At 61.0% G+C, this 26,728-nt stretch overlaps 1 protein-coding gene across 7 annotated transcripts in view; it reads left to right on the top strand.

The window, feature by feature from the left end:
- AHDC1 (AT-hook DNA binding motif containing 1) overlaps positions 1 to 26,728 on the top strand; it is a 114,478-nt gene that overhangs the window by 84,180 nt on the left and 3,570 nt on the right. For 5 of the 7 annotated variants that reach the window (XM_048825562.2, XM_048825561.2, XM_048825560.2 and 2 more), the window contains 4 exons: positions 9,478 to 9,628; positions 14,882 to 14,919; positions 15,604 to 20,691; positions 22,806 to 23,515. In XM_048825562.2, the coding sequence (XP_048681519.2) occupies positions 9,478 to 9,628; positions 14,882 to 14,919; positions 15,604 to 20,648 (5,234 nt within the window). In that variant the 3' untranslated portion in view covers positions 20,649 to 20,691; positions 22,806 to 23,515. Of the gene's footprint in view, positions 1 to 725; positions 857 to 9,477; positions 9,629 to 14,881; positions 14,920 to 15,603; positions 20,692 to 22,805; positions 23,516 to 26,728 lie in introns of those variants that run through there. The other 2 variants (XM_048825564.2, XM_048825566.2) reach the window with 2 other exon arrangements.

Genomic DNA, 26,728 nt, shown 5'->3' with positions numbered 1-26,728 from the left:
GGAGTGGGAGGGTCCTGCCCGCACGCCGGGCCCGGAATGGCTGAGAGTTCTTCAGGGCGAGGTGGTGCTGAGCCGCTGAAGTCAGTGAATAGACGTTCTCAGGGGGGTCGGTCAAGCTGATTGCAGCAGGGAAGCGTTGTGGCTGGAGAGGGGGACAGAGGTGTCCGTCCTCCCCTGCCCCGCCATCACAGAGGCAGGAGGTGCCTTCACCTTGCGTGCAGCCTGCCGTGAAGACCTCTGGGATGCTGCTCTCTGTTGGGAGCATCTTTGGTGAGCTTAACTCTCCACTGCTTGTGTCTAGTGCAGAGCCCTGGATGGCTGGGCTTTGTGCATGGGCCTGCATGCACTGCCCAGATCCCAAGTGACATTCCAGAGTCGTGAGGAAGGAGGGGACTGTCTCTAATGCACCCTCCAGGAGTCCCCGTCTTCTGGAGACTGCATTACCCCTGCGGGGGCCAGCCAGGTGGCCGTGTCCAAGCCTGCCGCTGGAGATGCTCCACAGATGGAGGCTTCTACCCCTTGCCGAGAGCTAGCTTGTCGCCAGCTCCGTGTGCCAGGTCTCCCACCCAAATCCAAAGAGTGGGAGTTTCCCAGGCGGTGCCCATAATGGGGCCATCTGCCTAGCAATTCTGCACCCCGCTGCTAGGCTCCCAGCGCCCGCCATGGAGCATCTCACATGTGACATTTCTCTCCATTCGCCGTTGCTGCTAGAGTGGAACTGGGTTGCGGCCATCTCTGCTGGAGAGAACTTCCCCGGCTAGCTACCCGATTCTGCTCCAGGCAGCAGAGCTCCCTGGAACCTAGGAAACTCTGCTCCCAGGAGCGCTATCGGAGGAAAGGAAACCCAGCAGCTGAGGTAAGTCTGCCGAACCCGCTACCTAAGATGAAACACTCTGGCCATCTGTTCTGTCTCCTCATTATAAATTCCCGCCCCCCCCCCAAAAAAGTCAGCGGTGGGGGGAAAAGGAAGGATCGAGTGTTGCAAACAGTGATGGGAGCACGGCGGGAAAGAGTCGTTCTTTTCTGCAGGCTGATGGCTATCGTTCAGATCAAACAATCCTGCCACACGCACACACACACCCCTCCTAGTCCTCTGGTGTTTCACCTCCAAAACCCCGGCTTCCCAGCTGGAATGAACTGGATAAAATGGCTTTATTGGTCTTCACCTACCCCTCAGTCTTCACACAGCCAATCTGCAGCCACGTTGCCGACGCTTGTGGTTTGAGCGCAAGTCTCGCAATGATTCCGTGGGTTTCCTATGGCCCCAGCTCCTGGAGTCCTGGGATTTATGTGAGAATCTCAGTTTTCATTGGGTGGCGGTGAGGGAATAGTTTCTCGCTTGGAAAGGTGCAAGACAAATACAAAAGACCACCGCCACGGTTTGTGATTTTTAAAACAAATCTTGTGATTTTGGTGGGGGGGGGGTCTGAGTCATGATTTTTTTAACACTGGGGTTGGCCGCGCTGCTGCCACCCTGCGGTTCAGTATGAGCGGCTGCCCCTGCCGAAAAGTAGAGGAGATCTGGAAGGCTGTGGGGTGCCCCAGGCCCACAGCAGGAATGGAGGAGCTGCAGATCTGTTCTGAGGGGGATTGGGGTAGAGGAAAGCAGAAGGTGAACAGGAGGGGGGTTGGTTTGTGTCAGGACAGACGGGAGTTGGCAGAGATGTGGGAGGAGCTACGAGTGGTATAGCCAGGGTCCGGGGCGGGGGGGGGTCTCAGGTCAGGATTCTGGGGCACTGACAAAGCTGGGTGGACAAATTTCTCTTCTGAGGTCTCTGCCCTCCCCCGGAACGTCTGTGTGAATCGGGGGGAGGAAGCCGAGGGTTGCAGTTGCTACGCCGAGGTACCCCCCCACCCACACAACACAGACTCGTTGGGGGTGGTCCTTGATAAAAGGCTGGAGTTGCGAATCCATCCCAGCTCATCACCAGTGCGCCGAGCGGGAGCGTGCCCAGGTCGGTGGGGGCTCAGTGACGCGTTGGAAGAGCGGGGGCATCGGCGAGGCGAGCCTCATGTGCAGTAACATGGACAGGAGGTGCCAGGGGGTGAGAGCAGCCGAGCGTGTGCCTGTTTCATCTTCTCTGGAAAGCCTGCTGCAGTGCCCTGCGGGGCTGGGCAGCCGGCGAATCCCGGAAGAGGCTTATTCCTGAATCCAGCATCAGTCACAGGCAGGTCTCTGAACTCCATCTGCATGCGCATCCACGGATTTGGTGACAGGAGGTCTTTGGCTGCACTGTCCCCACTGCCATCAGCCCTGAGTCCTTCACTGATGCTCTGTGTCAGCTGTCTCACCAGAGTGGGAAGGGGGGCACGCGATCCCTGGTAGTTCTTCCGGTTTGCATCTTAAGCCCCCAGTTCTCGTTCTGAAATCCCCTGGCTTTGAAGGACCCTGCGTTTACAATGTACCGCCACTTGCTTTTGGGAGGGCATCACTCCAGGGCAGGGGGGACCAGCAAATCCGGACCGCCAGATACTTTTGAGCTGATCCTGGAATCTTTTTATTTACTTATTATTTTCATTAGTGTTATTCTATTTTATTGTTTTCTCTGGAGTCTGGACCTTGACTCTGCCTTGACTGAGAAATTTGGAGCTGAGCAAAAATCTAATTGACTACCCCTGCTCTAGGGTATTACCCAGGGCCCCGGTGTGCCAGGCACTGCACAGAAACAGTGCGAGACAGGCCCTGCCCGGAGACTTTCCGATCGAAATAGACAAGAGGCGGGGTTATCACCCCATTGTGCAAGTGGGGAGCCAAGACACAGAGAGACTAATTGGTTTTCCCAAGGAAGGTTGTAGCAAGGCCAGGGATTGAATCCCACCCTGCCGAGTCCCAGTCCACAGCCATCACCACAATACCATCCTTCCTTTTGCTCCTCCACCTCCCCCTCATCCCCCAAGAGCCGCACAGCGCTCAATAGCCCAGTCACTGTGCTGACAGAGAGGGAGAATGACCTTTGGAAAATCGGGCAAGGGGGGGGAAAGACCTGCAGTTTGGCAATAGGCAGAGAATACAGCCGGGAGCTGCAGAGGAGAAGGCTCTTGCACCAGATGGTGAGAAAAGGCAGTTGAGGAATGGAGCAGGAACAGAAATGGGCATAGTCAGGAGAGTAACAGAGACAGCCATGGGGCCAGATTCTTCCTGGGCATCAGTGTGTCGGAACTGGGACTGACTGCCCGGAGGAAGGTGATTTAGTTGGAGCCTGCTCAAAGAAGATCTCTGGGTTTGTTTCTTTTGGCGTTTCAGTTTCCCTATTGCACCGAGAATGTGGATTTGTTTCTCTTCACAGCCCTGCGGCCCGGGGCGGGGTTCGGACCTGGCCAGCCCCGGCCCGTGCATTTTTCATCTGCATTTTGTATCTGTAATGAAACTAAACAGAACCCCCCAGTTGTGGGGGCGCGCCTGGGGTGGGGAGGAGAGCGTTCTGGCACTCCTTCCCCCAGCCCAGTGCAGAGCTCTGGTGGGTGGCACAGGTGAATACTTTGTTCTGTTCTCTTTTGATATAAAGCAGCCTATTGGATGTGGGGGAATCGTTAAAGTTCGGACTTTCCCAGGGAAACCCCGGGGCTACCTGTGCCTCCCCGCCCAGGTAACCTCTGAGCTCCTGCCCCTGGGACGCTACACACAGTCTGTTCCTCTCTCCAAGTGACCTCCACCTCCCCGCCTCTCCTCTGCCCCATCCACCCTGTCTCTGCTGAAGGCCTCTTCCGCCCCCCACTGCTCTGAGCCTTTCTCTATGGCTCCCCCAGTGCTGCTGAGATGTCAGCGTGGGGGACACGGGCCTGGGAATCCAGGCCGGCTGGGCTGGGCTGCTTGCCTCACTGTTTGCTTTGGCTTACGGCCCTTCCCCTCTCTGCCTGCCTTCCCCAGCTGTGGAAGGGGGGGTGAAGAGACTGCCCCGCCATTGTGAGCGCTGCTGTGGGGGAAGTGGTGGTGGTATTTGCACTGGGATGGGCGTGGTGATGGCTTTCCGAGCTAGCAGACGCTGGCCTCTCCCGGGCAGGGACCCTGCCTTGGACGTATTCTGGAAAGGACGCTAAGGGCAGGTCAATGCTGCAGCCACAGGGCTCAGGGGGAGCAAGGTGGGGAGCGACGTGAGTGTGAGGGGGCAGGAGGAGGTGGGGTGGGGTGGGAGGCCAGGGCTGCATAGGGCCACAGAGGGGAGGGCTCCTAGAATTTAGACTCATGTAGCTTTTAAGTCCAGAAGGGCCCATTAGATCATCTCCCCTGACCCCCTGCAGAGCTCAGGAGAGGAGCTGAGTGCGGGGAGGTTGGACAAACACAGAAACCCTCTGAACCCACCTGCCGGGAAGTCAGCACCCTGCTGATTTCCATTCATGTCAGCCAGCCCAGGCCTGGTTCCCGGGACATTTGTTCGATGGAGCAGGTTGGGGCCGGCGGGGGCTGAGCCGTGACTGCTGCGGGTATGTGGGGCCAACAAAGCACCGTCTACAAATGGCCGAGGAGCAGAAAGAGGGAGGAGGGAGCAGGTTTGTTTGGGGTACAGCTCTGAGCGACAGGGTGGCATTGAGAGAGCTCCACATCTGCCATCTTGCCACCCCAGGGGCCCCCCAGCAAGGAGGGGCACTGGGGCCGTTAGGGGGGTGGGAAGAATTCTGGAGCCAAGGACAAATCGGCCTGGCCAACTGGGAAGCCGGGGAAGGGTGAGGTGGCTGTGCCCAAGGGGGCCAGCGTTTGGCGCTCTTTCAGTGCAACACCCCGGTTCGTGAAGGAGTTAGCAGGCGCCGTCCAGACCCGGCAAATGTCTTTTGCGCTCCAGTCTGCGCAGCTGCTGGGTGACTGCTGTTTGTCTGCCCATCCATGTGGTCTCTGGGCAGGCCCCAGGCCCCAGTGCAGAGCCCATCCCTGTGGTATCCGGACAGGCCTCGGGCCTTAGCGCAGAGCCCATCCCCGTGGTCTCTGGGCAGGCCCCAGGCCTCAGTGCAGAGCCCATCCCCGTGGTGTCCGGGTGGGCTCAGTGGCAGTGCCCATCCGTGTCCTGCAGGACATTCCCACTTCGATCTCATCTCCAACATGAGCTCCTCCGATGGCTAGGCGGGGTGCGTCACTTCCCTATGGGAGGCTGCCGCTTTTCCGCTGGGCTGATGACAACTCGCTCCCCCACCGAACGAAGTCTCCCCATGGCACCACTGGCCAGCAGCTGTCGCCTGGGTGGGCCAGCGGCACAGCGAAGCCTCGCTGTTACCCCAGCCTTGTGCAGGCGTGCGGGGCTGGGCTGTGGCACTGACCGGGGTGGGGCTAGTCCTTGGAGCAAACAAGCCCTGGCCTAGCTTTCCCCCTTCGCGCTCAGCCCAGGCCACCCTGTCCGCCTGCTGGGCTCAGAGGGGTTCTAGGCAGGCCTGAACACAGCTGCCCCCCACCCACCCCCAGCTCAGCACCAGGCTGAATTAAACACCTTGAAAGAGGCTGTGTCCTTCCCGGAGTCACCTTCTCCAGCCAGGAGGGGGGGGGATTAGAGCTTCAGAGGGAGCCCCCTCTGCCCCCCATCCATCCGGCGTGGGGCAGAGGGCGCTGGACAGCCTCCCAGGAGAGGGGAGGGCTGGCGGAGTCTGTGTCTCTGCTTCCTGCCACCAGGAAGCCTGAAACTGCTAAACTAATTAAAGATTTTCAGCAGCAGGATTAATCCTGGGGTGGGGGGGGAAGCTAACAGCCCAGGTAGGCAGGAGGATATTGGATTTCTGAAAGGCGAGTCAGCACTCTTCGGGGCTGTTATCTTTCCGAGGCTCCAGGGGTCAGGAGGTGGGAAACAGAGGTGACTGCAATCTCTCTCTCACCCACCCTGTGCATTGCTCCCTCTCTCCTTCTGTGACTCTTCCTCCCTCCCGCTTCTCCATGCATCTTCCCCCCCCCATGCATCTCTCTCTCCCCGCCCCCCATGCATTTCCCCGCCCCCCCAGGCATCTCTCTCTCCCCCCCAGGCATCTCTCTCTCCCCACCCCCCCAGGCATCTCTCTCTCTCTCCCCATGCATCTCTCTCTCTCTCCCCATGCATCTCTCTCCCCCCCCCCATACATCTCCCACCCCATGCATCTCTCTCTCTCTCCCTCCATGCATCTTCTCTCTCTTGTGTGGTCTCTAGTCCTGTTTTGTAACCAGGGAGAGAGAGAGAGAGAGAGAGGGAGGGAGGGAGGGAAGGGGGGGGAGGAAAAACTCCCCCTGGCTAAGAACCCGGGAATGGTGAAGTCCAGAGCTCCTAATGCAGAACATGTGGCAGGCTGCCTGAGGCAGAGCAGAGGAGGTGAAAGTGAACATTGTGTGGCGAGCATCCGCCCAGCGGCCCCTCCCCCCAGCCCCCCCAGCCCACTCCCACCCCTCTCTGGGCTGTGTCTGCCAACGCTCAGCACGCCCCAGCCGAGGGGGGTTGGGCTGTGCCAGGCTGCGGCTCAGGGTGGGAGCTTGCCGCCCCGGGCACGTGCGGCATCGGTCCCACCCCCCAACTCCTGCTGGGCATCGAAGCCGGGCGGACAGTGCCCGGGGCCGTCTGGGAGAGGAGCAAGGTGGCTGTGTCGGGCAGTGCCCATTGTGTAACACAGGGGAGCGAGTCCCAGGTCTATTCTGGGGGCCTGGAGCCTCCCGCAACAGGCCCTGCTGTCCGTGTTGTAGGTGGGAATCCGGAGTCACCCCACATGGAACACAGAGGAGTTACTCTGCGTTCACACCAGGCTCGCCGGGAGCCTGCCGTGGTTATCTGCATGAGCAAGCCTTGCTATTGCCCCACCAACAGCCGCGTCGCTGCCCCAGGGGACACACTTTCTGTGCTCAGGCCCCATCTGTTGAGTTGCGTCGTGCACTGGGCTGGACCCCAGCCTCGCTGGGCTGCGCCGGAGGAGAAGTGGGGCGTGGCGCCACTTCTTCAGGCCGGTGGCTCTGATGGGAGCTTGGTTGGGCCCCGCTGCAGAGCCCACCTGCGGGCTCTGCACTGAGCCAGGTGTATTGTTCTCGATGCACAGCTCCTTCGAGCTCCGCGCCCGGCCCCAGTGGTGCCAATCTGGAGTCGCTCCCCTGCCAGCTTGGTGGAGCAAAGACTCTGCCCCGACCCCCATGGAGGGCGCCTCCGATATCCTGGCTCGCTCGGCCAAGGGCAGGGGGCTGCATTCTGGTGCGCCCCGGGCCTCCGTTTGGAAAGGCCCCAGAGCAGGGGTGGAGGGCGGAGGCCGCAGTCTCTGGCTTGGCCAGGTGAGCATCCTCTGATGGCCCGTCATGCGTCAGCAGCAGCTGAGCCCGTCAGACGTTGCAGATCCCCATATCCCACCCCTATGCCTAGCGCAGAGCCGTGTGCTCCAGCCCCTCTGCCTTTTGGGGGCCTGCGGTGGGGGGGAGTTGCCTCCTGCCTCCCCTCTGTCTGCTCAGCAGCTGCTCAGGGCTGTGCCTAGTCGTTAAGAGGCTTTAATAACCCAGAGCAAGTGTGGTCTTGTTACAGCCAGAGAGGAGCCCATGCAGAAGCTGGCTGGAGCTGTGTGTGTCTCTCGGGGTGCGTGTGGGCCAATGTGTGCGCGTGTGTTTGTGTACAACGTGTGTTGCCCTGGGTGCGTCCGGGTGACTCGGTGTCCTTGTGACTGGGTGTGCCCAGGCGGTGCGTGGCATGAGCTTGCATCGCCCTGGCCACGGCCTGCCCTGATTTATACCGGCATAAAACTGCCCCGAACCCGACGTAGCCACTCTTGAACTGAGACAAGGTTCTGGTCCCATCCCAGTCCCGGCAGCAGGGCAGGCTCCCAGTCCCTGACTGGTTTTCAGTCTCTCCACGTTTCACTCGAATTAAAAGGGAAAGCAGCATGTGCGCGGGGGGGGGGGGGGGGGGGAATTGGTACCCCGGGGGCTGTTCTGGAAAGTCATCTGTGCGCTTCCTGCCTGCCTCTCCTCCAGCAGCTCCCAGCTCCGGGCGCATTAGCAGCTGCATGAGAGACTAGACCGGTCTTTCTAGTGCATACTTTGGTGCTCCGCATTGCCCCTTGGTGTAACTCTACACCACCCAGGCCAGCAGCAGCTCTCTGCAGGGCTGGAGACAGAGCTGCCTGCATTTCTGTGCCAGCCGGGAGACCCGAGGTTGAGGAGGGGAAGAGATGTGGACTGAGTAACTGACAGGTTTGAATTCTCCTTCCCTGCCTTGTTGATAAGTTGTCACGCTAATGCAAGCAATGGGAAGTCTGGATCATGCTCTGTGTGTGTGTGTTGGGGGAGGACACAGGCAGACAGGAAGAGGGACAGTCGCACAGGCTAAGGGTGGGGAGCAGACAGACACACTTGGGAGGGGCACCGGCGGACACACAAAGATACAGACACACACACATAAGGTTACAGAGGAAGAGAGACAGAGACACACATACGAACGCAGGAGAGGCTGGTAGACCCACAATAACACCGACTCTCAATCGCACAAAGAGCAAGCAACACAATCCAGGAGAGACTGAGACAGAGGCATGCACACACCCACTGAGACCTTCCCTAGCGCCCGCACATCTGCACCAACACACAAAGAGAGAGCAAAAACCGCAACCCAGCAGCACACCCACGGGCAGGGGGAGCCCTAGGTCAGGGCTTTCGCTAATGCAGAGCTTGGAGCCTGGTTGATTTCCTCTAGGGCTCTGATAGATCCTGAGTGAGACGGACAAACAGACACGAGCCAGAGAAGCCAAGAAAGAGCGAGATGGGGCTGGGGCTGAATTGACGAGTGGTGGCTGGGCAGGAGGGGAATCACCCTGGAAAAACACTGGAAATGTCAGCACGGGGCCTGCAGCTGACGCCACCGGGACAGGCCGGGGCCCTGTGTCCGGGAGCCAGCCAGAACTGAGCCACGTCCGTGTTTCCATCCAGGCTGATCGAAAGCCGTCTGTGTCCCGAACGCTGCCCAAGCAGCGACCTCGGGCACGGGGGGGGGGGGCGAAAGGGGGGGAGGAGGAGGTGCCGTCACCCCTCCGTCAGTGGCCAGAGGGAGCCTGTCAGTTCTCTCCGGCACATTGGGGTGGAGAGGGAGGGAGAGTGGCTTAGACAAACAGACAGTTGCAGACAGATGGGTAGGCGTGAATGCCTGTGCGGCTGGCTGTACCTGCTCTCTCACACACACACACACACACACACACACACACATGCGTGCAGGCTGAATAACCCTGTGGGAGCCTGTCTTTAAGATGCCAGAGCGGAGCACGATTCAGCAAAGTGCCATGCTGGGCTCTGTGCTGCTGGTTGCATAAGCCCCCTTCGCCAGCCGCCGAATGCGGCCTCCCCAGGGCCTGCCATGCGGGGGGTGGGGGTGGGAGAGAGCCGCTGCCCCTTTGCGCCCCAGGCGCCGTTGCTGCCCCCACTCCCCCTGCGGGAAGGGCGTTTCTGGGCCCCTTCCCCTGTCGCTGGGACAAACCCCCAGCACCGCCAAGTTCCCCTGCCTCTCCCTTGCCCCCCACGCGGGACCCTGCACCCCCCCTTGGCTCACGCACCCGGGTCTGTGTGCTGCTCGTTCACAGATGGGAGCTCCCTCGCCTGCCAGCCCATCGGCCTGGAAAACGGAGCCAGCCCGCCAGCCGAGTGCTCCGGGCTGCACCAGCCTGACCGCGAGGCGGACGGCGGCGAGAGGAACTTCAAAGTGAATCTGCACTGCAAGCACTCGCGGCCAAGGTAACGGCTCCAGGGTGCAGGGCAGCCTGGTGCTCTCTGCAAGGGAGTGGGGGAGCAGCCTCGTGTTGTCACAGGATCTCAGGGTTGGAAGGGACCTCATCTAGTCCAACCCCCTGCTCTAAGCAGGACCAATCCCCAATTTTTGTCCCAGATCCCTAAATGGTCCCCTCAAGGATTGAACTCACAATCCTGGGTTTAGCAGGCCAATGCTCAAACCACTGAGCTATCCCTCCCCCCATGTTATCTATGGGGGGGGCAGCCCCACGTTATCGATAAGGGATGGGAGAGCAGCACTGTGTTTTATTTTCCCCAGAGCACTGGAGGCCGGGGCCATCTGAAGATCTGGGCCTGCAGATCTGATTCACGCCCCTTAGGGTGTTCTGGGGGAGCCACGCGGGTGGATTGTGCTGCCTATCTCTCCCCTGCCCCTTGAGTTGAGCAGACGTGCTGCAGAGGGGCTGTGCCCAGGGTTGAATGGGGCCTTTGTGTTTCTCCCCCCACCCCCAGCAGCTGGGCCTGCCAGCGCTGCCTCCCCGGAGCACCTGCCTTTGCCCCGCGGCGAGCGTCTCCATCTCTGCGGCAGCTGGGGTGGGGTGGGCGGTGAGCGAAGGGGGTGGTAGCACCTGGGCACTTGGCCCTCGCCTGGCACTCAGGACTAAGGATGGACGAACTGACTGGGGCAGTGAGGGGTTCAGGTCTGCCAACCTTCATCAGCCTGGGTTTGGAGCCAGCTCCGTTCATCAGAACGCCCAGCTTGGAGGGGACAAATGGTTGGCGCTGGGCTTTGCCCACCTCTGTTCGAGACCTCCACCTGTGTTTTGTTCGAGGGGGGCTCCCAGTAGGTGGGCACCTCGGTGTTTCTGGCTGACTGATCTTTCTGTGCTGAATGGTGACCTCAGGGCTGGCGTAGCGGGCCGGGGGGCTGCAGGTTGGGATTGAGGGGCAGTAGCACAGCTATGTAGGGCAAGCTTGCCTAGACCGAGCTTGCCCAGTTCGCCCCTCACCAGCTGTAAAACCCACCCAGCACTTAGCCCAAAACCCAGCTTCACTGTCCAGGCTGGCTGCTGTCAGAGACTCCCCACGGAGCCTGCCCCTTGAGCACGCCGGGGGAGCACAGGCCCCGGGCCGCGCGCTGCACAGAGAACCTGCCTGTGAATAGCCGTGGTGACTTGCCCAGGCAGGCAGCCTGTTTCCTAAGTGCAGTGAAATAACCTGGTCACCCCAGCTACGTCTGCCAGCACCCCTCTCTGTGCCCATGCCGGGGAGAGACAGGGCCCAATGTCCGGAGCTTCCCCACTGCCCGTCACTGCGTCCTCTGTCCATGGCAGTTCTGCCCCAGGGAGGCTGGTCAGTATCATTAACCCAGAGGGGAAATTGAGGCACAGGGCAGTGAAGCAACTGGCCCAAGGTCCGAACTCGGGTCTCTTGGTGTACCCGTCCCCCCCGCTGCAGCCACTGGCCCGCACTGCCTCTCCTCCCGCCCCGCACATAACGACAGCCGCGCGCTGTGTTTGATCCCTGCTGGCTCTGGTGCTTTTCCATGGGATCCTGACCCTTCTCACTCCACATCTGGCCAAGCGTTGCCTGGAAACGGCAGCCCTAAGCACCGGGTGTTCTCCAGGGGAGGGGGCGGGAGAGGAAGGGGAGCCAGGGCCCCTGCCGGTGTGTGAAAGGCAGGCCCCAGGAGCCTGAGCCGAGCCGTGGGGCAGACGACGCTGACAAAGGGGGGACACGCGGTGGGGCTGAAATGGCCGAGCTGGGGCAGGCGGGGTGGAGACGGGGGCCTTCCGTCCCAGCCCGCAGAGGGTGCTGGAGAGCATGGCGCAGCGCCCAGCCGGGCCTAGCACACGGCAGTGCCCAGCGGGGCCTGCCAAAAAGCTGAGGTCACTTCCTGCTGCAGCAACTTCCCGTGAGCGGTGGAGGGGCTTCGGGGGTTAGGGTGACCAGATGTCCCGATTTCGGGGCCTCTTTCTTATATAGGCTCCTATTAGCCCCCACCCCCTGTCCCGATTTTTCACATTTGCTGTCTGGTCACCCTATCGGGGGTGGAAGGGATTCGGAGCAGGGCAGGAGCCATTGAAAACCACACCTGAAAGCTGGGGAGGGGGCAGGAAGGCGGAGGAGAGGGGAACGCTAAACAGGGAGCGAGAAGGAGGGGTGCAAAGGAGGGACGAGGCCTGGCAGGAGGGGGCAGAAGTTGGCCCTCGGGTGTCCTAGCCTCCTGCACAGTTCCAGCCCCCGGGGAAGGAGGCTGTGTGCCCACCCCTCCCTGATTTACCCTGCCCCTCGGTGGCAAGGTGCCCTTTTCCTGCCAGGGTGAGGGAGGGGCGGACCAACCCCTCCCCCTCTCCTGTTGTCTTGCAAATGGGTTTTGTTTGGTGCTGCTGGGGGGAGGCAGGAAAGACTCCTGCCTTATGTGGGCTGGGGCAGAGAGGGTGGTGCGGGGGGCGCGGAAGAGCCAGCAGCTCCTCTTATTTAGCCTGTTTAAAGCAACAAGGCCGGAACAGCTGGGCCCAGTCTGAGAGCAGCCTGCGGGGTCCCACCCCAGCCTCGCAGCTGCAGCCCTGGCGCGGGGGGGTGTTTGCTGCGTGTTTAATCGTGCTGGCGTTCACACCCCACTGGGCTGGACGGGAGAGCCTCCCGCTTCTCTGGGTGCTCTCCGTCCGGCCAGCCTGGCAGCATGTGGCTCCAAGGGAGCGGCTCAGCGCGGGCCTGGCTGCCCACCTAAAATGCAGGGCAACCTGGCTACCTGCAAAAAATCCCACGTCCCGTGAGTCATAGCGCAGTAGCCCTGATGCCCAGTGCCCACGCAGCTGGGCGGGCGGAAGGGTTCTTCCGTTCACCTACCCACTGCTTCTCGGGGAGGTGGATTGACCAGAGCGACAGGAGAACCCCGACGCGTCTACGCACAGTTCTTCAGGGAACGGGGGTTAACTCCCAGGAAAAGCTTGGCCTTGGGGGTGGGGCTGGGTTCCAGCCGTCCAGAGGGGACAGCTGATGGGTGTGTGGGGGTGAAGAGCTGCTCGGTGGTGGGGGTGAGGGCCCCCCTCATTGCAATACGAGCTGCCCATCCAGGTGGGGGACATTACATGGGGGTCTCTCCCCTTGCCTCAGGCTGCTGACGAGGGTCCCTGGCCTGACCGCCAGGGGCCAGACCCCGGCCCTCTCTGCTCTGGAAGGATGAATGAAGCCATGTCCCCTGAAGAGCCCCGCATTGCCTGTGGGGCGCGGGGGGAGATGGGGCCTGGGGCATCTCCACTCCGGGCCCATCCATCCTCGGGAAAAGCTGGGAACAAAGAACTTTTCTTTCGCTCGTCCCCTTCCTTCCTTCCTTGCAGACCCAGGACGGGGGGAGGGGACGCCCAGGCTGTCATTGATCCATTTCCAAACCTTAGTGCCAGGTGCTTGCTTCTCCAGGCGACTGGGTGGAAGGAAAGGGCTGGCTGGCTGGGCACAAAGGGGAATACAAAGGGGCTTTCTCTCAGGCCACAAGGAGCGCAGGTTGCAAACTTTAAGCAGTAGGTGGGAGTAGCTCTGCTGACGGGGAAGGGGAGGGGGCAGTGGGGAAGGAATCCAGGAGTGCACAGGCTTAACCGGTTAATATGCATAAACACTTGGAGGAGGATCCGTAGCTCACAGGGGACACCTAGCGGTGGTACGTCCGCAAAGCCCTTTCCCTTGGTGTGGGCTGATTGTCACTCTCGGCCTGGTGCAAAGGGACCAGGAGGCTGAAGGAGCAGGCTGGAAAATGTGCACAAGGTCCAGGGACTGTGGAGCAGGTGTACAAAGACCAGGGGCAGCATCCCTGCCCATGGGACAGGCTGCAAAGGCCGGAGCAGATCCCCAGCCGAAGGGCAGGGGTAGCTCAGACATGCAAGACCCAGGCAGATCCCCAGCCTGTAGCTCAGGCGTGCAAGACCTAGCCCGTAGCTCAGGCGTGCAAAGTCTGGGGCAGCTCCCCAGCCCGTAGCTCAGCCGTGCAAGGCCCGAGGCAGCTCCCCAGCCCATAGCTCAGCCGTGTGAGGCCCGGGGCAGCTCCCCAGCCCGTAGTTCAGCTGTGCGAGGCCCGGGGCAGCTCCCCAGCCCGTAGCTCCGCCGTGCGAGGCCCGGGGAAGCTCCCCAGCCCGTAGCTCCGCCGTGCGACGCCCGGGGCAGCTCCCCAGCCCGTAGCTCCGCCATGCGAGGCCCGGGGCAGCTCCCCAGCCCGTAGCTCTGCCGTGCGAGGCCCGGGGCAGCTCCCCAGCCCGTAGCTCTGCCGTGCGAGCCCTGGGGCAGCTCCCCAGCCCGTAGCTCCGCCGTGCGACGCCCGGGGCAGCTCCCCAGCCCGTAGCTCCGCCATGCGAGGCCCGGGGCAGCTCCCCAGCCCGTAGCTCTGCCGTGCGAGGCCCGGGGCAGCTCCCCAGCCCGTAGCTCCGCCGTGCGAGCCCTGGGGCAGCTCCCCAGCCCGTAGCTCCACCGTGCGAGGCCCGGGGCAGCTCCCCAGCCCGTAGCTCCGCCGTGCGAGGCCCGGGGCAGCTCCCCAGCCCGTAGCTCCGCCGTGCGAGGCCCGGGGCAGCTCCCCAGCCCGTAGCTCCGCCGTGCGAGGCCCGGGGCACCTCCCCAGCCCGTAGCTCAGCCGTGCGAGGCCCGGGGCACCTCCCCAGCCCGTAGCTCCGCCGTGCGAGGCCCGGGGCACCTCCCCAGCCCGTAGCTCAGCCGTGCGAGGCCCGGGGCACCTCCCCAGCCCGTAGCTCAGCCGTGCGAGGCCCGGCACAGGTCAGGTGCATTATCTGTGTTTGAAAGGAGCGCACGGAGCCCCAAATCCCATGCTCCTCTGTTGATTTTACCCTGCCCGATTGCAGCAGAAGGGCATGTCCCCCTTGGGGCCAGCCAGGGGTCAGCCTGAGACCAGACCATTTGCGTCGAATGAAAGGGTTAGCGAGACGCCTTCAATCCTTGCCTCGGTCCCAGAGCTTTGGGCCAAATCCAGCCCATGCCATAGGCATATGCAACACACGCTGGTTTCCATCAGAGCAGCCCCACTGTGGCATTCTTACTGTGGCCCCGATACCATGGTGATGGGCACATCAGAAATCTACAGCCCGTGCCAGCTGGGGGAGCTCTGAGTGAGTTAGCTGTCCAGGGTGGGGGAGAGGAATCAGGCGGTGGGAGGTGCAGACACGGGGCTGGGGTCTCTGAGCTGAATCTAAGCTGCAGGCTGTGCAGGGAAGGTCCCGCTCTCTGGGCTAAACGCCTCTTCTCTTCCCTTTGCAGAGAGCTCAAGTGTAACAGCCGGAGCAGCAAGGCCGAGGGTAAGTGCCATTCCTGGGGCCTTTCATCCAGCCCGGGCCCTGTGGCCCAGCTGTGGGGCAGCCGCAGGACTGGTTGGGGGGCAGTTTGGTATCGGCAGCCTCACTCCTGTAAACGATTCCCAGCAGCTCCCGTTTCCCTGCCCCTGTGGGTGGGCTCTTCCCAGAAGGGATTTCAGTGCTGACCCCGTACCGGAGCTGGGGCAGGGAGCTCTATGGGTAAGGGGGCCCCAAGGATTCCTGGGATGCTGCCATAGAGACGGGTAGGGGTCCGGCCCTGGCAGGCTTCCGCTGCGGGGGAAGGATTTTGCTAGCGGGCATCGGCTGTGGCTTCTGTGTCAGGGAGGGGTGGGGGGTATCACAGCATTGCGTTTGTGATGGGATCTAGCTTTGCTAGTAGGAGACGCTTTCCAGCTCTCGGGGGGCTCAGCTCTGGAGCAGGAACCTTAGGGCTCTTGTGGGATCCCCGTTTTTGCAGCTTTTTAAGAACAGGTTGGACAAACACCGGCAGAGACGGTCCAGGTGTACCACGTCCGTCCCTTCCAGCCCTCCCCAGGAGGCATCGCTGTACCATGCTTTATGGAGCATTCACCCCTCCACTGGAAGCCCACAGGGTGCCAAGCTAGTTGGCCCAGCACTGCCCTGCCCTGCATTAAGAGTCTGACTTTGCTTCTCTGCCTGTTTCAGGTCCATGCATTGGCTTCTCCGACACCCATGTCAGCAACTGTTCCACCAAGAGGCATCCAGGAGAGGAGGAGTTCAGGATGCGCGTGAAGCCCCCAGGCCCAGTGGTGACATCTGGTGCCATCCGCAGCTCACCTGACTACGTCCGCGAGCCCAAGTTCTACCAGGCAGGGCATCCTGGGCAGAGGCCAGCAGCGTGCCCAGCAGAGAAGGCCTTATCCTGCAGCGTGCTGAGCTTCCCTGAGGGTTCCTGCCCGGCGCTGGGCAGGGAGCACCAGTCCGGCTCGCTGCTCCATGGGGACCCGGCCGACAGGTGCCAGAGCCTCCACGCCCTTGGTCCCACCAAGGGAGAGGACTTCTCCTCGACCAACGCTTTGGGCTGTGCCAGTGACCCCCGGATCCTGGTGGGGGGCCTGGATGAGACAGCCACCCACGACCGCGCCCCCAAGACCTTCTCCAATGCGACGCTGGCCTCTGGCCGCTGCAACGTTGACAACATCGTCTCGCTGCTGAAGAGCAAGTGTGGCAACGGGAGAATCAACCTCCACCCGGTGGTGCAGCTGATCGACATCATGAAGGACCTCAACCGGCTCTCTGAGGACCTGAAGAACAGTGGCGTCCATCTGGACTGCGGCAACCTGCGGCTTAACAGCCACCCAGCCCCCAGTGAGGAGAGCCGGATGCCGGCCAGTGCCGGGGACCGAGATCTCCAGTACAGCTTCTTCTCCTCGGCCACGCTGGCCAACAGCATTCGCAGCCCGGAGGAGAGGGTGGCACAGTGCAACGCCAAACCTGAGCCACCCAGGCAGACTCACCTGGCCCCCTCTGAGGAGGAGATGGAGGGGGGCAGAGAAAGTCCCCAGCCGCCAGGATGCCAGAGCAGCGCTGCCCCGGCCTCGAAGCCACCCGGCAACCCAGACGAAGCCAGCTGCTCCGAGCCAGACACCACGGATTACTCTGAGCTGGCTGACGCAGATATACTGAGCGAACTGGCCTCTCTGGGCTGCCCAGGGGCCCAGTTGCTGGAGTCTCAGTCTCTGGAGCCCCAGCCCCAGTTGCTGTCAGCCCAGGAGCTCGATTCCCAGTCCCAGTTACTAGATTCTCAGTCTCTCGAGTCCCAGCCTCGGCTACTAGATGCCCAGACTCTGGATCCCCTGCCCGAGTCCTTGGAGCTGCAGAGTCTAGAGCCGCTGCCAGAGTCGCTGGGGCTCCAGTCTCTAGAGCCCTTGTCCGAGTCTCTGGAGCTCCAGTCTCTAGAGCCCTTGTCAGAGTCTCTGGAGCTTCAGTCCCTGGAGCCCCTGTCTGAGCCTCTGGGACTCCAGGCCCTGGATACTCTGCCCGAATCACTGGACCCCCAGCTCTTAGACTCCCAAGCCCAGCTGCTAGATCCCGAAGCCCAGTTACTGGACCCTCCGTCTCTAGGGCCCCTGCCCAAGTTGCTGGAGCCGCAGCCCCAGCTCATGGCAGCCGAGCCCCTGGGGTCCCATCCGCTCCAGCCCCGCCTCAGTAGCTGCCAACTGGGGGAGGTGTTGAAACGGGGCTCCTGCGCGGGGCGGGGCGCGGGGCGGGGCGGGGACGACCACCGGAAATACGCGCTGCGCAGAACAGACAAACCAAAGATGCTCGGGCGGCGGCGGCGGGCGGGGCGGGGTCGGAGGGTGGAGGTCTCTGCCGAGAGCCGAGTCCTTCCCCTGGCCATGCCAGCGGAGCTAGCCCCGGGGCCGCCCGAGCCCAGCGTATCCATCCTGCTGGCGGCTCCCGCCCCGGAGGCCGACGACGTCCAGAAGGCCGCCCTGCAGGCCAAGAAGGGCAAATGCCGCGGGGTGCGCAAGATGGTGGTGAAGATGGCCAAGATCCCCGTCTCCTTGGGGAGGAGGAACAAGACCACCTACAAGGTCTCCTCCCTCAGCAGCAACCTGAGCGTGGAGGGCAAGGAGCTGACGGCCCGCACGTCCATGGAGCCCACCCCGCTGCTGAAGATGAAGAACAATGGCCGCAATGTGGTGGTGGTCTTCCCCCCTGGGGAGATGCCCATCATCCTGAAGCGCAAACGGGGGCGGCCCCCCAAAAACCTGCTGCTGGGGCCAGGCAAGCCCAAGGAGCCCACCCCGGAGGTGAAGAAGAGGAGGAGGAGGAAGCAGAAGCTGGCCTCGCCCCAGCCCTCCTACATCGCCGACACCAACGACAGCAAGGCCGACTACTCGGATGTGCTGGCCAAGCTGGCCTTCCTGAACCGGCAGAGCCAATGCTCAGGGCGCTGCTCCCCACCGCGCTGCTGGACCCCCAGTGAGCCCGAGTCCATCCACCAGGCCCCCGACACACAGAGCATCTCCCACTTCCTGCACAGGGTACAGGGCTTCCGCCGGCGTGGGGGCAAGGCGGGGGGCTTTGGCGGCCGGGGAGGGGGCCATGCTGCCCGCTCGTCCCGCTGTTCCTTCAGCGACTTCTTCGAGGGCATCGGGAAGAAGAAGAAGGCCCCCGCGGCCGTGCACGCCGACCCCGTCCACCCGCGCAAGAGGGGCCGGCCAGAGCCGGATCCCTTGGGGAAGCCCAAGCGGAAGAGGCGAGCCCGCAAGAATGGGGTGCTCTTTCCAGAGCAGAACCCCAGCCAGAACTTCAGTGACAGCACCTCGGAGTGGGCCGGGGACAAGGGGAGCCCGTGGGCGCCCCACCACAGCCACCTCTCCAGCCAGGCTAGCAGGAACTGCAGCTACCAAGGTGCGGAGTCCCGGGCGTTCCACTCCTCGGCGCTGGAGTCCAGCTCTTCCAGCCGGGCCGGCTTCTTCACCGGGAGCAACCCATCCTCCCAGACGGAGGTCAACCAGGAGAGGCACAACCTCTTCACCGGCTACTTCCGCTCCCTGCTGGACTCGGACGACTCCTCGGACCTGCTGGACTTTGCCCTCTCGGCCTCGCGGTCCGAGTCCCGGAAGTCCTCGGCCACCTACACAGCTCCGCCCAACGCCATGCCCAGCCAGCGGGGCCTGGCCTCCTACCCAGGCAGGAGCGCCAAAGTCACACCCACTGCTGCCGCCACCACTGAGACACCCTTCCACGCGGTCCTGCCAAGCCGGCAGTCCTTCTCCCACAGCCGGGCAGCCGGCTACGGGGTCTCCCAGGCCGCCTCAGACTGCCGCGGGGCCGACGCTTTCCAGAAGCTGGTGCCGCCCTCGGCCGTCTCCAGGTCGCCCACCGCTCACCCCACCGCCACCGCCAGCTACGCCCAGTATGGCAGCTACGGCTCGGGGCAGAGTGTGACGGCCTCCAGCATGTTCCAGCCGGGAAAGCAGTACCCCGCTGCCCAAGACTGTCCCAACAACAAGGACTGCAGCTTCGCCTACGGCAGCGGGAACAGCCTCCCTTCGTCCCCCAGCAGCGCCCACAGCGCTGGCTACGCCCAGCAGACAGTGGGGCCCAGCTTGCCACTCAGCAAGGCCTCCTTCTTCACCAGCTCTGAGCCAGGCCAGTTCTCCAGCTCCTCACACACGCCCCTAAGGTGCGACAGCCGGGCCAGCACCGTGTCCCCCGGCGGCTACATGGTCCCCAAAGGTTCAGCTTCTTTCCAGCCCTCGTCCGAGAACTGCCGACAGTTCCCCAGCGCTGCCCAGTGGACTTTCCGACAAGGCTACGGTGGGCTGGACTGGAGCGCCGAGGCCTTCAGCCAGCTCTATAACCCGGGCTTCGAGTGCCACATCAACGAACCCAACGTCATCCTGGACATCTCCAACTACACCCCCCAGAAGGCCAAGCAGCAGACGGTCTCGGAGACCTTCTCTGAGTCCTCCTCTGATAGCACCCAGTTCAACCAGCCAGCTGGGTACAGGCGGGCCAACAGCGAGGCCTCGTCCAGCGAAGGCCAGTCCAGCCTGTCCAGCTTGGAGAAGCTCATGATGGACTGGAACGAGGCCTCCTCTGCCCCGGGTTACAACTGGAACCAGAGCGTCCTGTTCCAAAGCAGCTCCAAGCCCGGGCGGGGAAGGCGGAAGAAGGTGGATATGTTCGACGCCTCCCATCTGAACTTCTCCTCCTCTTCCTCCTCCTCCTCAGTGTATCCGTCCAAGAGGAGCACGGGGCCCAGGCAACCACGAGGCTCCCGAGGGGCCTGCGCCTCCAAGAAGGAGCGGGGCACGGGGAAGGCCAAGTTCCCCACCAAAGCCCAGCAGGTCAACGCACTGTTTCAAGAGAGCACGGACTTGGGGCTGGATTATTACAGCGGTGACAGCAGCATGTCCCCGCTCCCCTCCCAATCCCGGGGCTTCGGGCTCGGCGAGCGAGAGCCGGGCGACTACGCTGGGCCCTACTCCATGAACCCCTCCACCCCTTCGGACGGGACCTTCGTCCAAGGCTTTCAGAGCGATTCCCCCGGCCTGGGCCAGACGGACTTGGAGAGCAAACACTTCCCCGCCCTGCCACACCAGCTGGCTGCCCCGAACCAGCAGACTGTGTTCGAGGCCAGCTTGCAGAAAGCCTTCTCACCCAACTGCTCCCCGACCCTGGCCTTCAAGGAGGACCTGCGGCCGAGCGACATCCGCAAGCTGCCGGCCTGCGAATCACTCAAGCACAGCATGCCGGGGAGCGGCCTGCCCCACCCCGCGCACATGGCCTGCCGAGACCTCCCCATGCCTCAGCCCCTCTACGACTCCCCCAGCTGCAAAAACCCCAGCTACTGGTACTCACCCAACTCCAGCACCAGGAGCCCCCCCTACGACAACAAAACCGGGGCCGGCCTGCTGGTGGACTTCATGGGGAGGGCTGACGCCTCCTGCCTCAACCCCCACCTGAGCAACACCAACACCTCCAAGGGCGAGAAGGAGCCTCTCGAGATGGCCAGGGCTCACCACCGGGGGGCGTACGCTTGCCCCTTGATGAATGACTTGAATATCTCCCCAGTACCGAGAGACTCTATGTTGCAGCTGCAGGACAACTACAGGTACCCGAGCTTCCCGCCCCAAGGGCATCCGATCATGGCCGCGGCCCAGAAGAGCGGGTTTTTGGGTCCAATGGTAGAGCAACACCCCGAGGACACTTTTACAGTCACCTCATTGTAGTGTCATCTAAAGTGCCAACCGGACAACGAGGTTTTGTTACAGGGTAGGTTCTGGGGGGGTTCGGGGGGAGGGGAGGCACCTAATGCCCGGGGACGCAGGCCTGGGCCACCACGTTGGGAGAGCACAGCTAATCTTGGAGGATAAAGCGGGAGGGGGCAAGGATCAAGGGAAGGAATGGAGGGGGAAGCCCCGCGGGACAAGGGGGGGGCAATGAATGGATGGTTGGGAGGGTGAGCTCAGCTTGGGCTGGGGAGCGGATCCCCCAGCAAGGCTCAGGTGACAGGCTCGGGGTTCCGCGAGAATGCCCAGAGCGGAACCGGTGCTGCTCACGTGTTCGTGTTTCTGCCGACACATGGGCACAGGACCTCTCACGTTACCCAGTCGGGGAGGTGACACCCTGATGCTAGCGTCTCTATGCGTCTAGCTGCAGTATGTAGAGGAGAGCCATCCCTCGAGGATCAGGGTGCAGGGAGAGGACTGTGTATCCACCTCGACGGTGCCATAGAGGTTTCAGAACAGAACTGGCTGCTCCTTGGGCTGGTCTCACCTTTCTGTAACTGGGACCTGGGCATCCTACCCCCCTGGATTTGCCAGCCAGTGGCTATGCACAAGCAACAGGACACCCTTCCAGCTGCGGTGGGGTTATCTTCCATGGGAAAGCCTGATCCCCAAACTTGAACCCAGGGTGCTGTCAGGAGCCAGCTATCCTCGCTGGCTCTCTGGAGCTTGGGTTGCTAGGAGGGACTGTGCATTTGTTTGCAGAGTGTGATAACTGTCCAATCCCTCCGGGCTGTCGAGGAGGCTCTGAGGATCCTGTGCGGGCTACAGCAGAGAGGAGAGCCCTGTGCTGCTTTGCACCTGCTCCCCCTACATCTGCTCGCACGGAATTTGCCTAAGCATCCCAACCAGTGGTCCAAGCTTAGTTCCAGGCCCCAGGTTTCCATAGCCACTTAGGGCTTGGAGAGCTCCCTGCTTCCCCATCCCGCCACCGCCCCGGGCTATTTGATCCCTTTCCCAGTGAGTCCATTTGCACCCAGACCATGCTCCATGCCCTATTCACAATAGAGATCATCCAGCCTTTCACTTCCAGGCACCAGCTGATGGCTGCAGGGGCAGGAGGGCATTGCTTCCCATGCAGAACATTGCACGAGGGCTGAGGGGCATTGACGGGGACGGTTTGTCATTAGATCGGCCAGAGGCAGGACATGGGAGGTTATTGACCAGTAGGTGTAATCCAGCAAATAGCCTTGAACCAGACTATATAGACTTGATGGGCAGGGCCCAGGATGTAAAGATCTATGGCCCAGGTTGGTGCAAAAGGCCCATTGGCTTCAACTGCTCTTCCTGGGTATAAACTAACTGAGGGCAAGATTTGGAAGGTATGTGGGCTGGGATCTCCGCTCTCTGGGGAGTGAGATGGTTTGGAACAGGGAGACTCTGTTCTAACATCGGCCTCCTCTCTTCCCCACACACACACAGGTATAAATCAGGAGTAACTCCACTGAAGCCAGGGGAAAGCCAGAGGGAGAGGGGTAGGTCCATCTTTGTGGGCCCTGGGAGAGCTGGCTCTGCCACAGATGTCCTGGGTGGCCTTGGGCATGTCACTTAGGCCCAGCTCCCATTTAGCATATGAATAAGGACTGGATCTCCCGAAATGCCCAGCGCTCAGCATGCCACTTGGAGCCAGATTTTCCTAAGAGTTCTGAGCTCGTCTGCAAAACAGGCCACTTATTTCACTGCCCCAGTCTCTCTCGGCATAAAATGGGGCTTTCATTTGTCTTTTTAATTTGTCTTTCATTTCTCCTACCGTGTGAGCCTGATTCTCATTTACACTCTGGCCACTTGATGCTGCTCTGGAAGAGCAGTTCACATTCCCATGGACTTTATGGCCTCTTTATGCTCCCAACGCCGTGTGAAGGGGCCTTAGTGTAAACAAGAATCGGGCCCGTTGTCAGGGTTACTGTTAAAACCGGAAGCTTTCTGGAGCAGGGGCTGTGTCTCACCACGTGTATATACAGCACCCGGCACAATGGGTTCTGATCTCTACTGAGCTGTCTAGGGGTGACCATAACGCGTATCATCAGTAATCTCCAAGGGGATAGGCTGTGTTTGTTGTGTCCTCTTCTCACCCCGCTGTTCTGTCTCTCTCTTTTTCAGAGCTAATTTAGCCAGCACTTTTTCTGGAACACTTTTCAAGTTCTGTATTTAACTGAGATCAAGAACTGTTTGTTTGCTTTTCTAAAAAAAAAGAAAAAAAAGAAAAAGAAAGCAGAGAAGAGGAAGAGAGAAGCCCCCTGTTTTTTTAACAATAAGAACTCGCTCCGTCTCTGAACAACGTGGCTGTGATTTTTGGACCAAGCCGTGTTGTCGTGTCCGTCCCTGTCCCCCGTCCCCCCCGCACACACCTCCTGCTCCACCGCCTCTCGCAGAAAGACAATCGGACAGCAGCCGCCTCCTTCCCGCCCCCGCCTGCATGCGTGTGAGCTGACAGAGGGAAGGCAGCAGAACACAACTCGGGACAGCGACGGGAGGGGCTGGGGGGGTGGGGCTGGGATTTTTTGTTGGTTGGTTTGATTGGTTTTTCTACAAAAATAAATGAGATCTGTGAACTCGAACGAAAAACTCACGGATGCCGAACGAGGACTTGGCTACGTCCCCTCTTCCGCCACTTTTGCTGTTTTGGAGGGTTTCTTTTATTTTTTGTTCCCCAGTGTGTTTGTTTTTGGGGGTATTTTTGTTGCTTGATTTTTTTTTTTTTTTTTTTTTTTTTGGAGAGCCAAATATATATATATATATTATATATTATATATATATATATATATATTAAAAACTCCACCAGTGGATCTTGGAGACACACCTATTGCCTGGTAAGTAACTGAGCAGGATCTCCCTTCCCCCTTCTACGTCTTTTCTGCCCCCCAGACCCGCTTCCGGGAGCTGGTGTGTGTGTGTTAGGGGTCATCCCTCTTCCCTGTTGACTCTTGGGGGGCTGGAGTCAGCCGCTCTGTGCCGTTATCAGAGTTGGCTCAGGTTGGTGATTGCTGCGGAGGGCTGAATTAATGGGGGAGCTAACTGTGGGTGGGAAGGGGAAGGCCTCTGTATCCCGCAGCCGGTGTGGACCGGGGAAGGCTGTTGGTTGAGTTACTCTGTGAGTTTTGTGGCGGAAACCTAAAGCTGTGTCCTGAAGAAAGGGCCCCCGCAGACTGTGGCGTGGCGTTAGTCCTTCCTGGGCTGGGGGGCAAGCCAGACACCCCGTGGGGCGGCAGAGGGGGTCCCAGCACCACGGCCTGCTGAGATCAGTGGACAGGCTCCTGGGGTTTGGCGCGACCCCCAGTGTAGCTCGTGGGCGGAGAGGAAGGGATGCTCCAAAATGCAGTGAGGACACTGCCTCCCTCGCGCTCCCCAGGTCTGTTCGTGTCTCACTCACGGAACTAGGAGCTAGATTCTCCCCTCGCTCGCCCTTGTGGGCATCACAGCAGCTGGGCTGGGTCTGGCCCTGCGTGTCTGAGATCAGATCTGAGCTGCCCTGCATTCCCCTCTCTCTCCTCTTCCCCATTACACGGTCTCCTTCCCCCTAGCTCTCCTCTCCCATCACCCCCTCCCGGCTAGTGCCCCCTCAACCACCGTAGGGCTGATGAGATGGAAGATCCTCACACACCTGCAGGCACCTGGATTTCAGCGTGGCCTGAGTGGGCCAAGATCTGCACTTACCATCCCTGTTCGGGGAGGTTTTTGATGTTCGGGGAGCAGCCTTCGCCCCCAGCAGGACACGTGAAATGTTCTCCGTCCCTGTTCATGGCGAGACTGGTAGAAGCACGGACGCGTGCATCTCCAGGCACAGACATAAAGGGCTGGGTTTGGGCCCACTCGCCCGCTGTGCAGGGGTCAGGTGAGAGGGGGCAAGAAGCCCTTTCCTTCCAACTTCACCCCATGCAGCAGGCAGTCATCACCCCGGATCTTACATTCCCGGGGTGTATTGGGAAAAAGGGGGGCTTACAGCTGCTGGCCCAGTGCAAGGTTAACAACATTCTCCCTGTGATGCTGTCCTGGGGGTGGAGTTTGAGGGGAGGTGGATCTGTGAAGTGGGGCTGGAAGACCCGGGGGTACCGTCCGTGCTGATGGGAGGGCAGGCGATTCTCACCGGGGCCATAAACTGGTCACTCCGGGGCTGTAGGAGGGATTCTCCCCCATCCCCCATACTTGGCCAGGTGCCCTGTGGGTCTGGGTGGTGGGAGGCCCTGTCTGAAGCATCAGTCACTGACTGCTGCTGTCAGTGGATCCTGGCTCCCGAGGCCTCCGCTCGCATGGGCTGTTCAGTGAAGGAGGTTGTTGGCTTTGGGATTTGTGCCTAAATCAGGGGTCAATAGGAAGGGCCGTAACACGCTGTCCCCATGCCTCCTGGGCTCTTCAGCTCAGCCTGATTTTGACTGGCAACCACCTATTGCAGGGACCACCCATGGTGCTGGGCTTGCGTCTCCGCTCACCTTCCCATGGCCCTGCACTGATTTCAGCGGCGTCGCTCCTGATTTACACCAGTCTCCGCATCCCATCCAGCTCCCACTGCCGTCAACAGGAGTCTTTGCGTTGGCTCCTTTGGGAGCCGGATCAGGCTGCCGGGGAGAGGAGAATCAGGGCCGTGGAGAAACGGTTCTGCTGCGCCCCCTCGGCAGGCTGCCTCCGCTAGGCAAAGGGGCAGCCGGCGGCTCCATGTGGCTGGAGTCGCTGGCTATGGAACTTGGTGTGAAAAACAGGGCACTTGCTGGTTTGGGGGGGTGCGCGCCTGTTTGCATGTGCACATGCGTGTTGGTGTGGGGGGCACATGGTGTGGGGGGGAGAGACACACATTAGTGGACAGGTGTCCATATTTGCATGTCCGTGTGTGCACATGCGTGTCTGTGGGCATGCATGGTTGTGGGTGGGGGGCTTGTCTGAATGCCTGTCTGTGTGTAGAACCCTGTTTCTTTGCCTTGTCTTCAGATCAGTGCTTCTTCTGCACTGGGAGCCTCTCTGGCCAGGAGCTGGCCACAAGCCCTTCCCAGCTAGCAGTATAGGAGGGGTAGGCTGGCTGCCAACCCATGACCCCGTCCGTGCCCCCCAGGATAAGAACCCATGACTTGGATCCTCTGACAAAGCCCGCTGCCTTGGGTTCCCTACGTTCAACCACTCATGCATGTAATGGTCCTCACGCAAGGGCTGATAGATCCTTCCAGCATGAATCCACTTCATCCCACCCCTCCATTTCCATCCCAGCTCTCTGCCTGGGAAGCCACTGGCTGTTCCCTGCCCCTGCCCATTGCCCTGGCGGGCGGGACCCCTGAGCCTTGCAGAAGGAGGTCCCCTGGGTCCTGAGTCCCAACCCTTCGCCAGGATGCAGTTAGAGCCCTCTGGGGCTAGGTAATTTGGTGCTAATGGTGAGCCAGGTTTGTTTCTCACTTGTTCAGTTTCAGTAAGGGGCTCTCCTTTGACAATGGATCCATGTTGAATTAACAGACCAGAACTGCCTTAGGAAAGGCACATTCAGGGCTCAGGTGAGGCCTTTCACCCGCAGTGGGGATGAAATTTTTGATTATTTTTTTTTAATTCCTTCTCAGCGAAGGGCCCCAAGGGCCTGGTTTTCAGACAAGCTCAGCTTCTCTGTAGGCACCTAATGAAATGGGTCAACTTCCAGCAGTGTTCGGCACCCATTGAGAATCCCCCTCCTGCCCCTCTTAGAACAATGGGGAGTTCCCCCCCCACACACCCCACTGAGAACAATGGGGAGTTCCCCACACACATACACCCCACTGAGAGCAGTGGGGAGCCCCCCCCCACACACACACCCCACTGAGGATGGTGGGAGCTGTCGGGCACTGAGCTGTTGTTATTACAGTCACACCTAGAGGCCCCAGTTGATCCAGGCCCCGTTGTGCTAGGCGCTGTACATTCCCCAGTGAGAGACGGGCCCAGCCTCAAAGCACTCACAATCTCAATAGACATGGTAGACAAGGGAGGGGGTGGGACAGAGGAGACGTGATGTGCCCAAGACCGAGCAGAGCCTAGAATCCAGGTTCTCCCGACTCCCAGCCCAGTGCCTTGTCCTC

Source organism: Caretta caretta, chromosome 19, assembly GCF_965140235.1.
Source record: "Caretta caretta isolate rCarCar2 chromosome 19, rCarCar1.hap1, whole genome shotgun sequence".
Lineage (NCBI taxonomy): Eukaryota > Metazoa > Chordata > Testudines > Cheloniidae > Caretta > Caretta caretta.
This window is presented reverse-complemented; position numbering and strand designations above follow the sequence as displayed.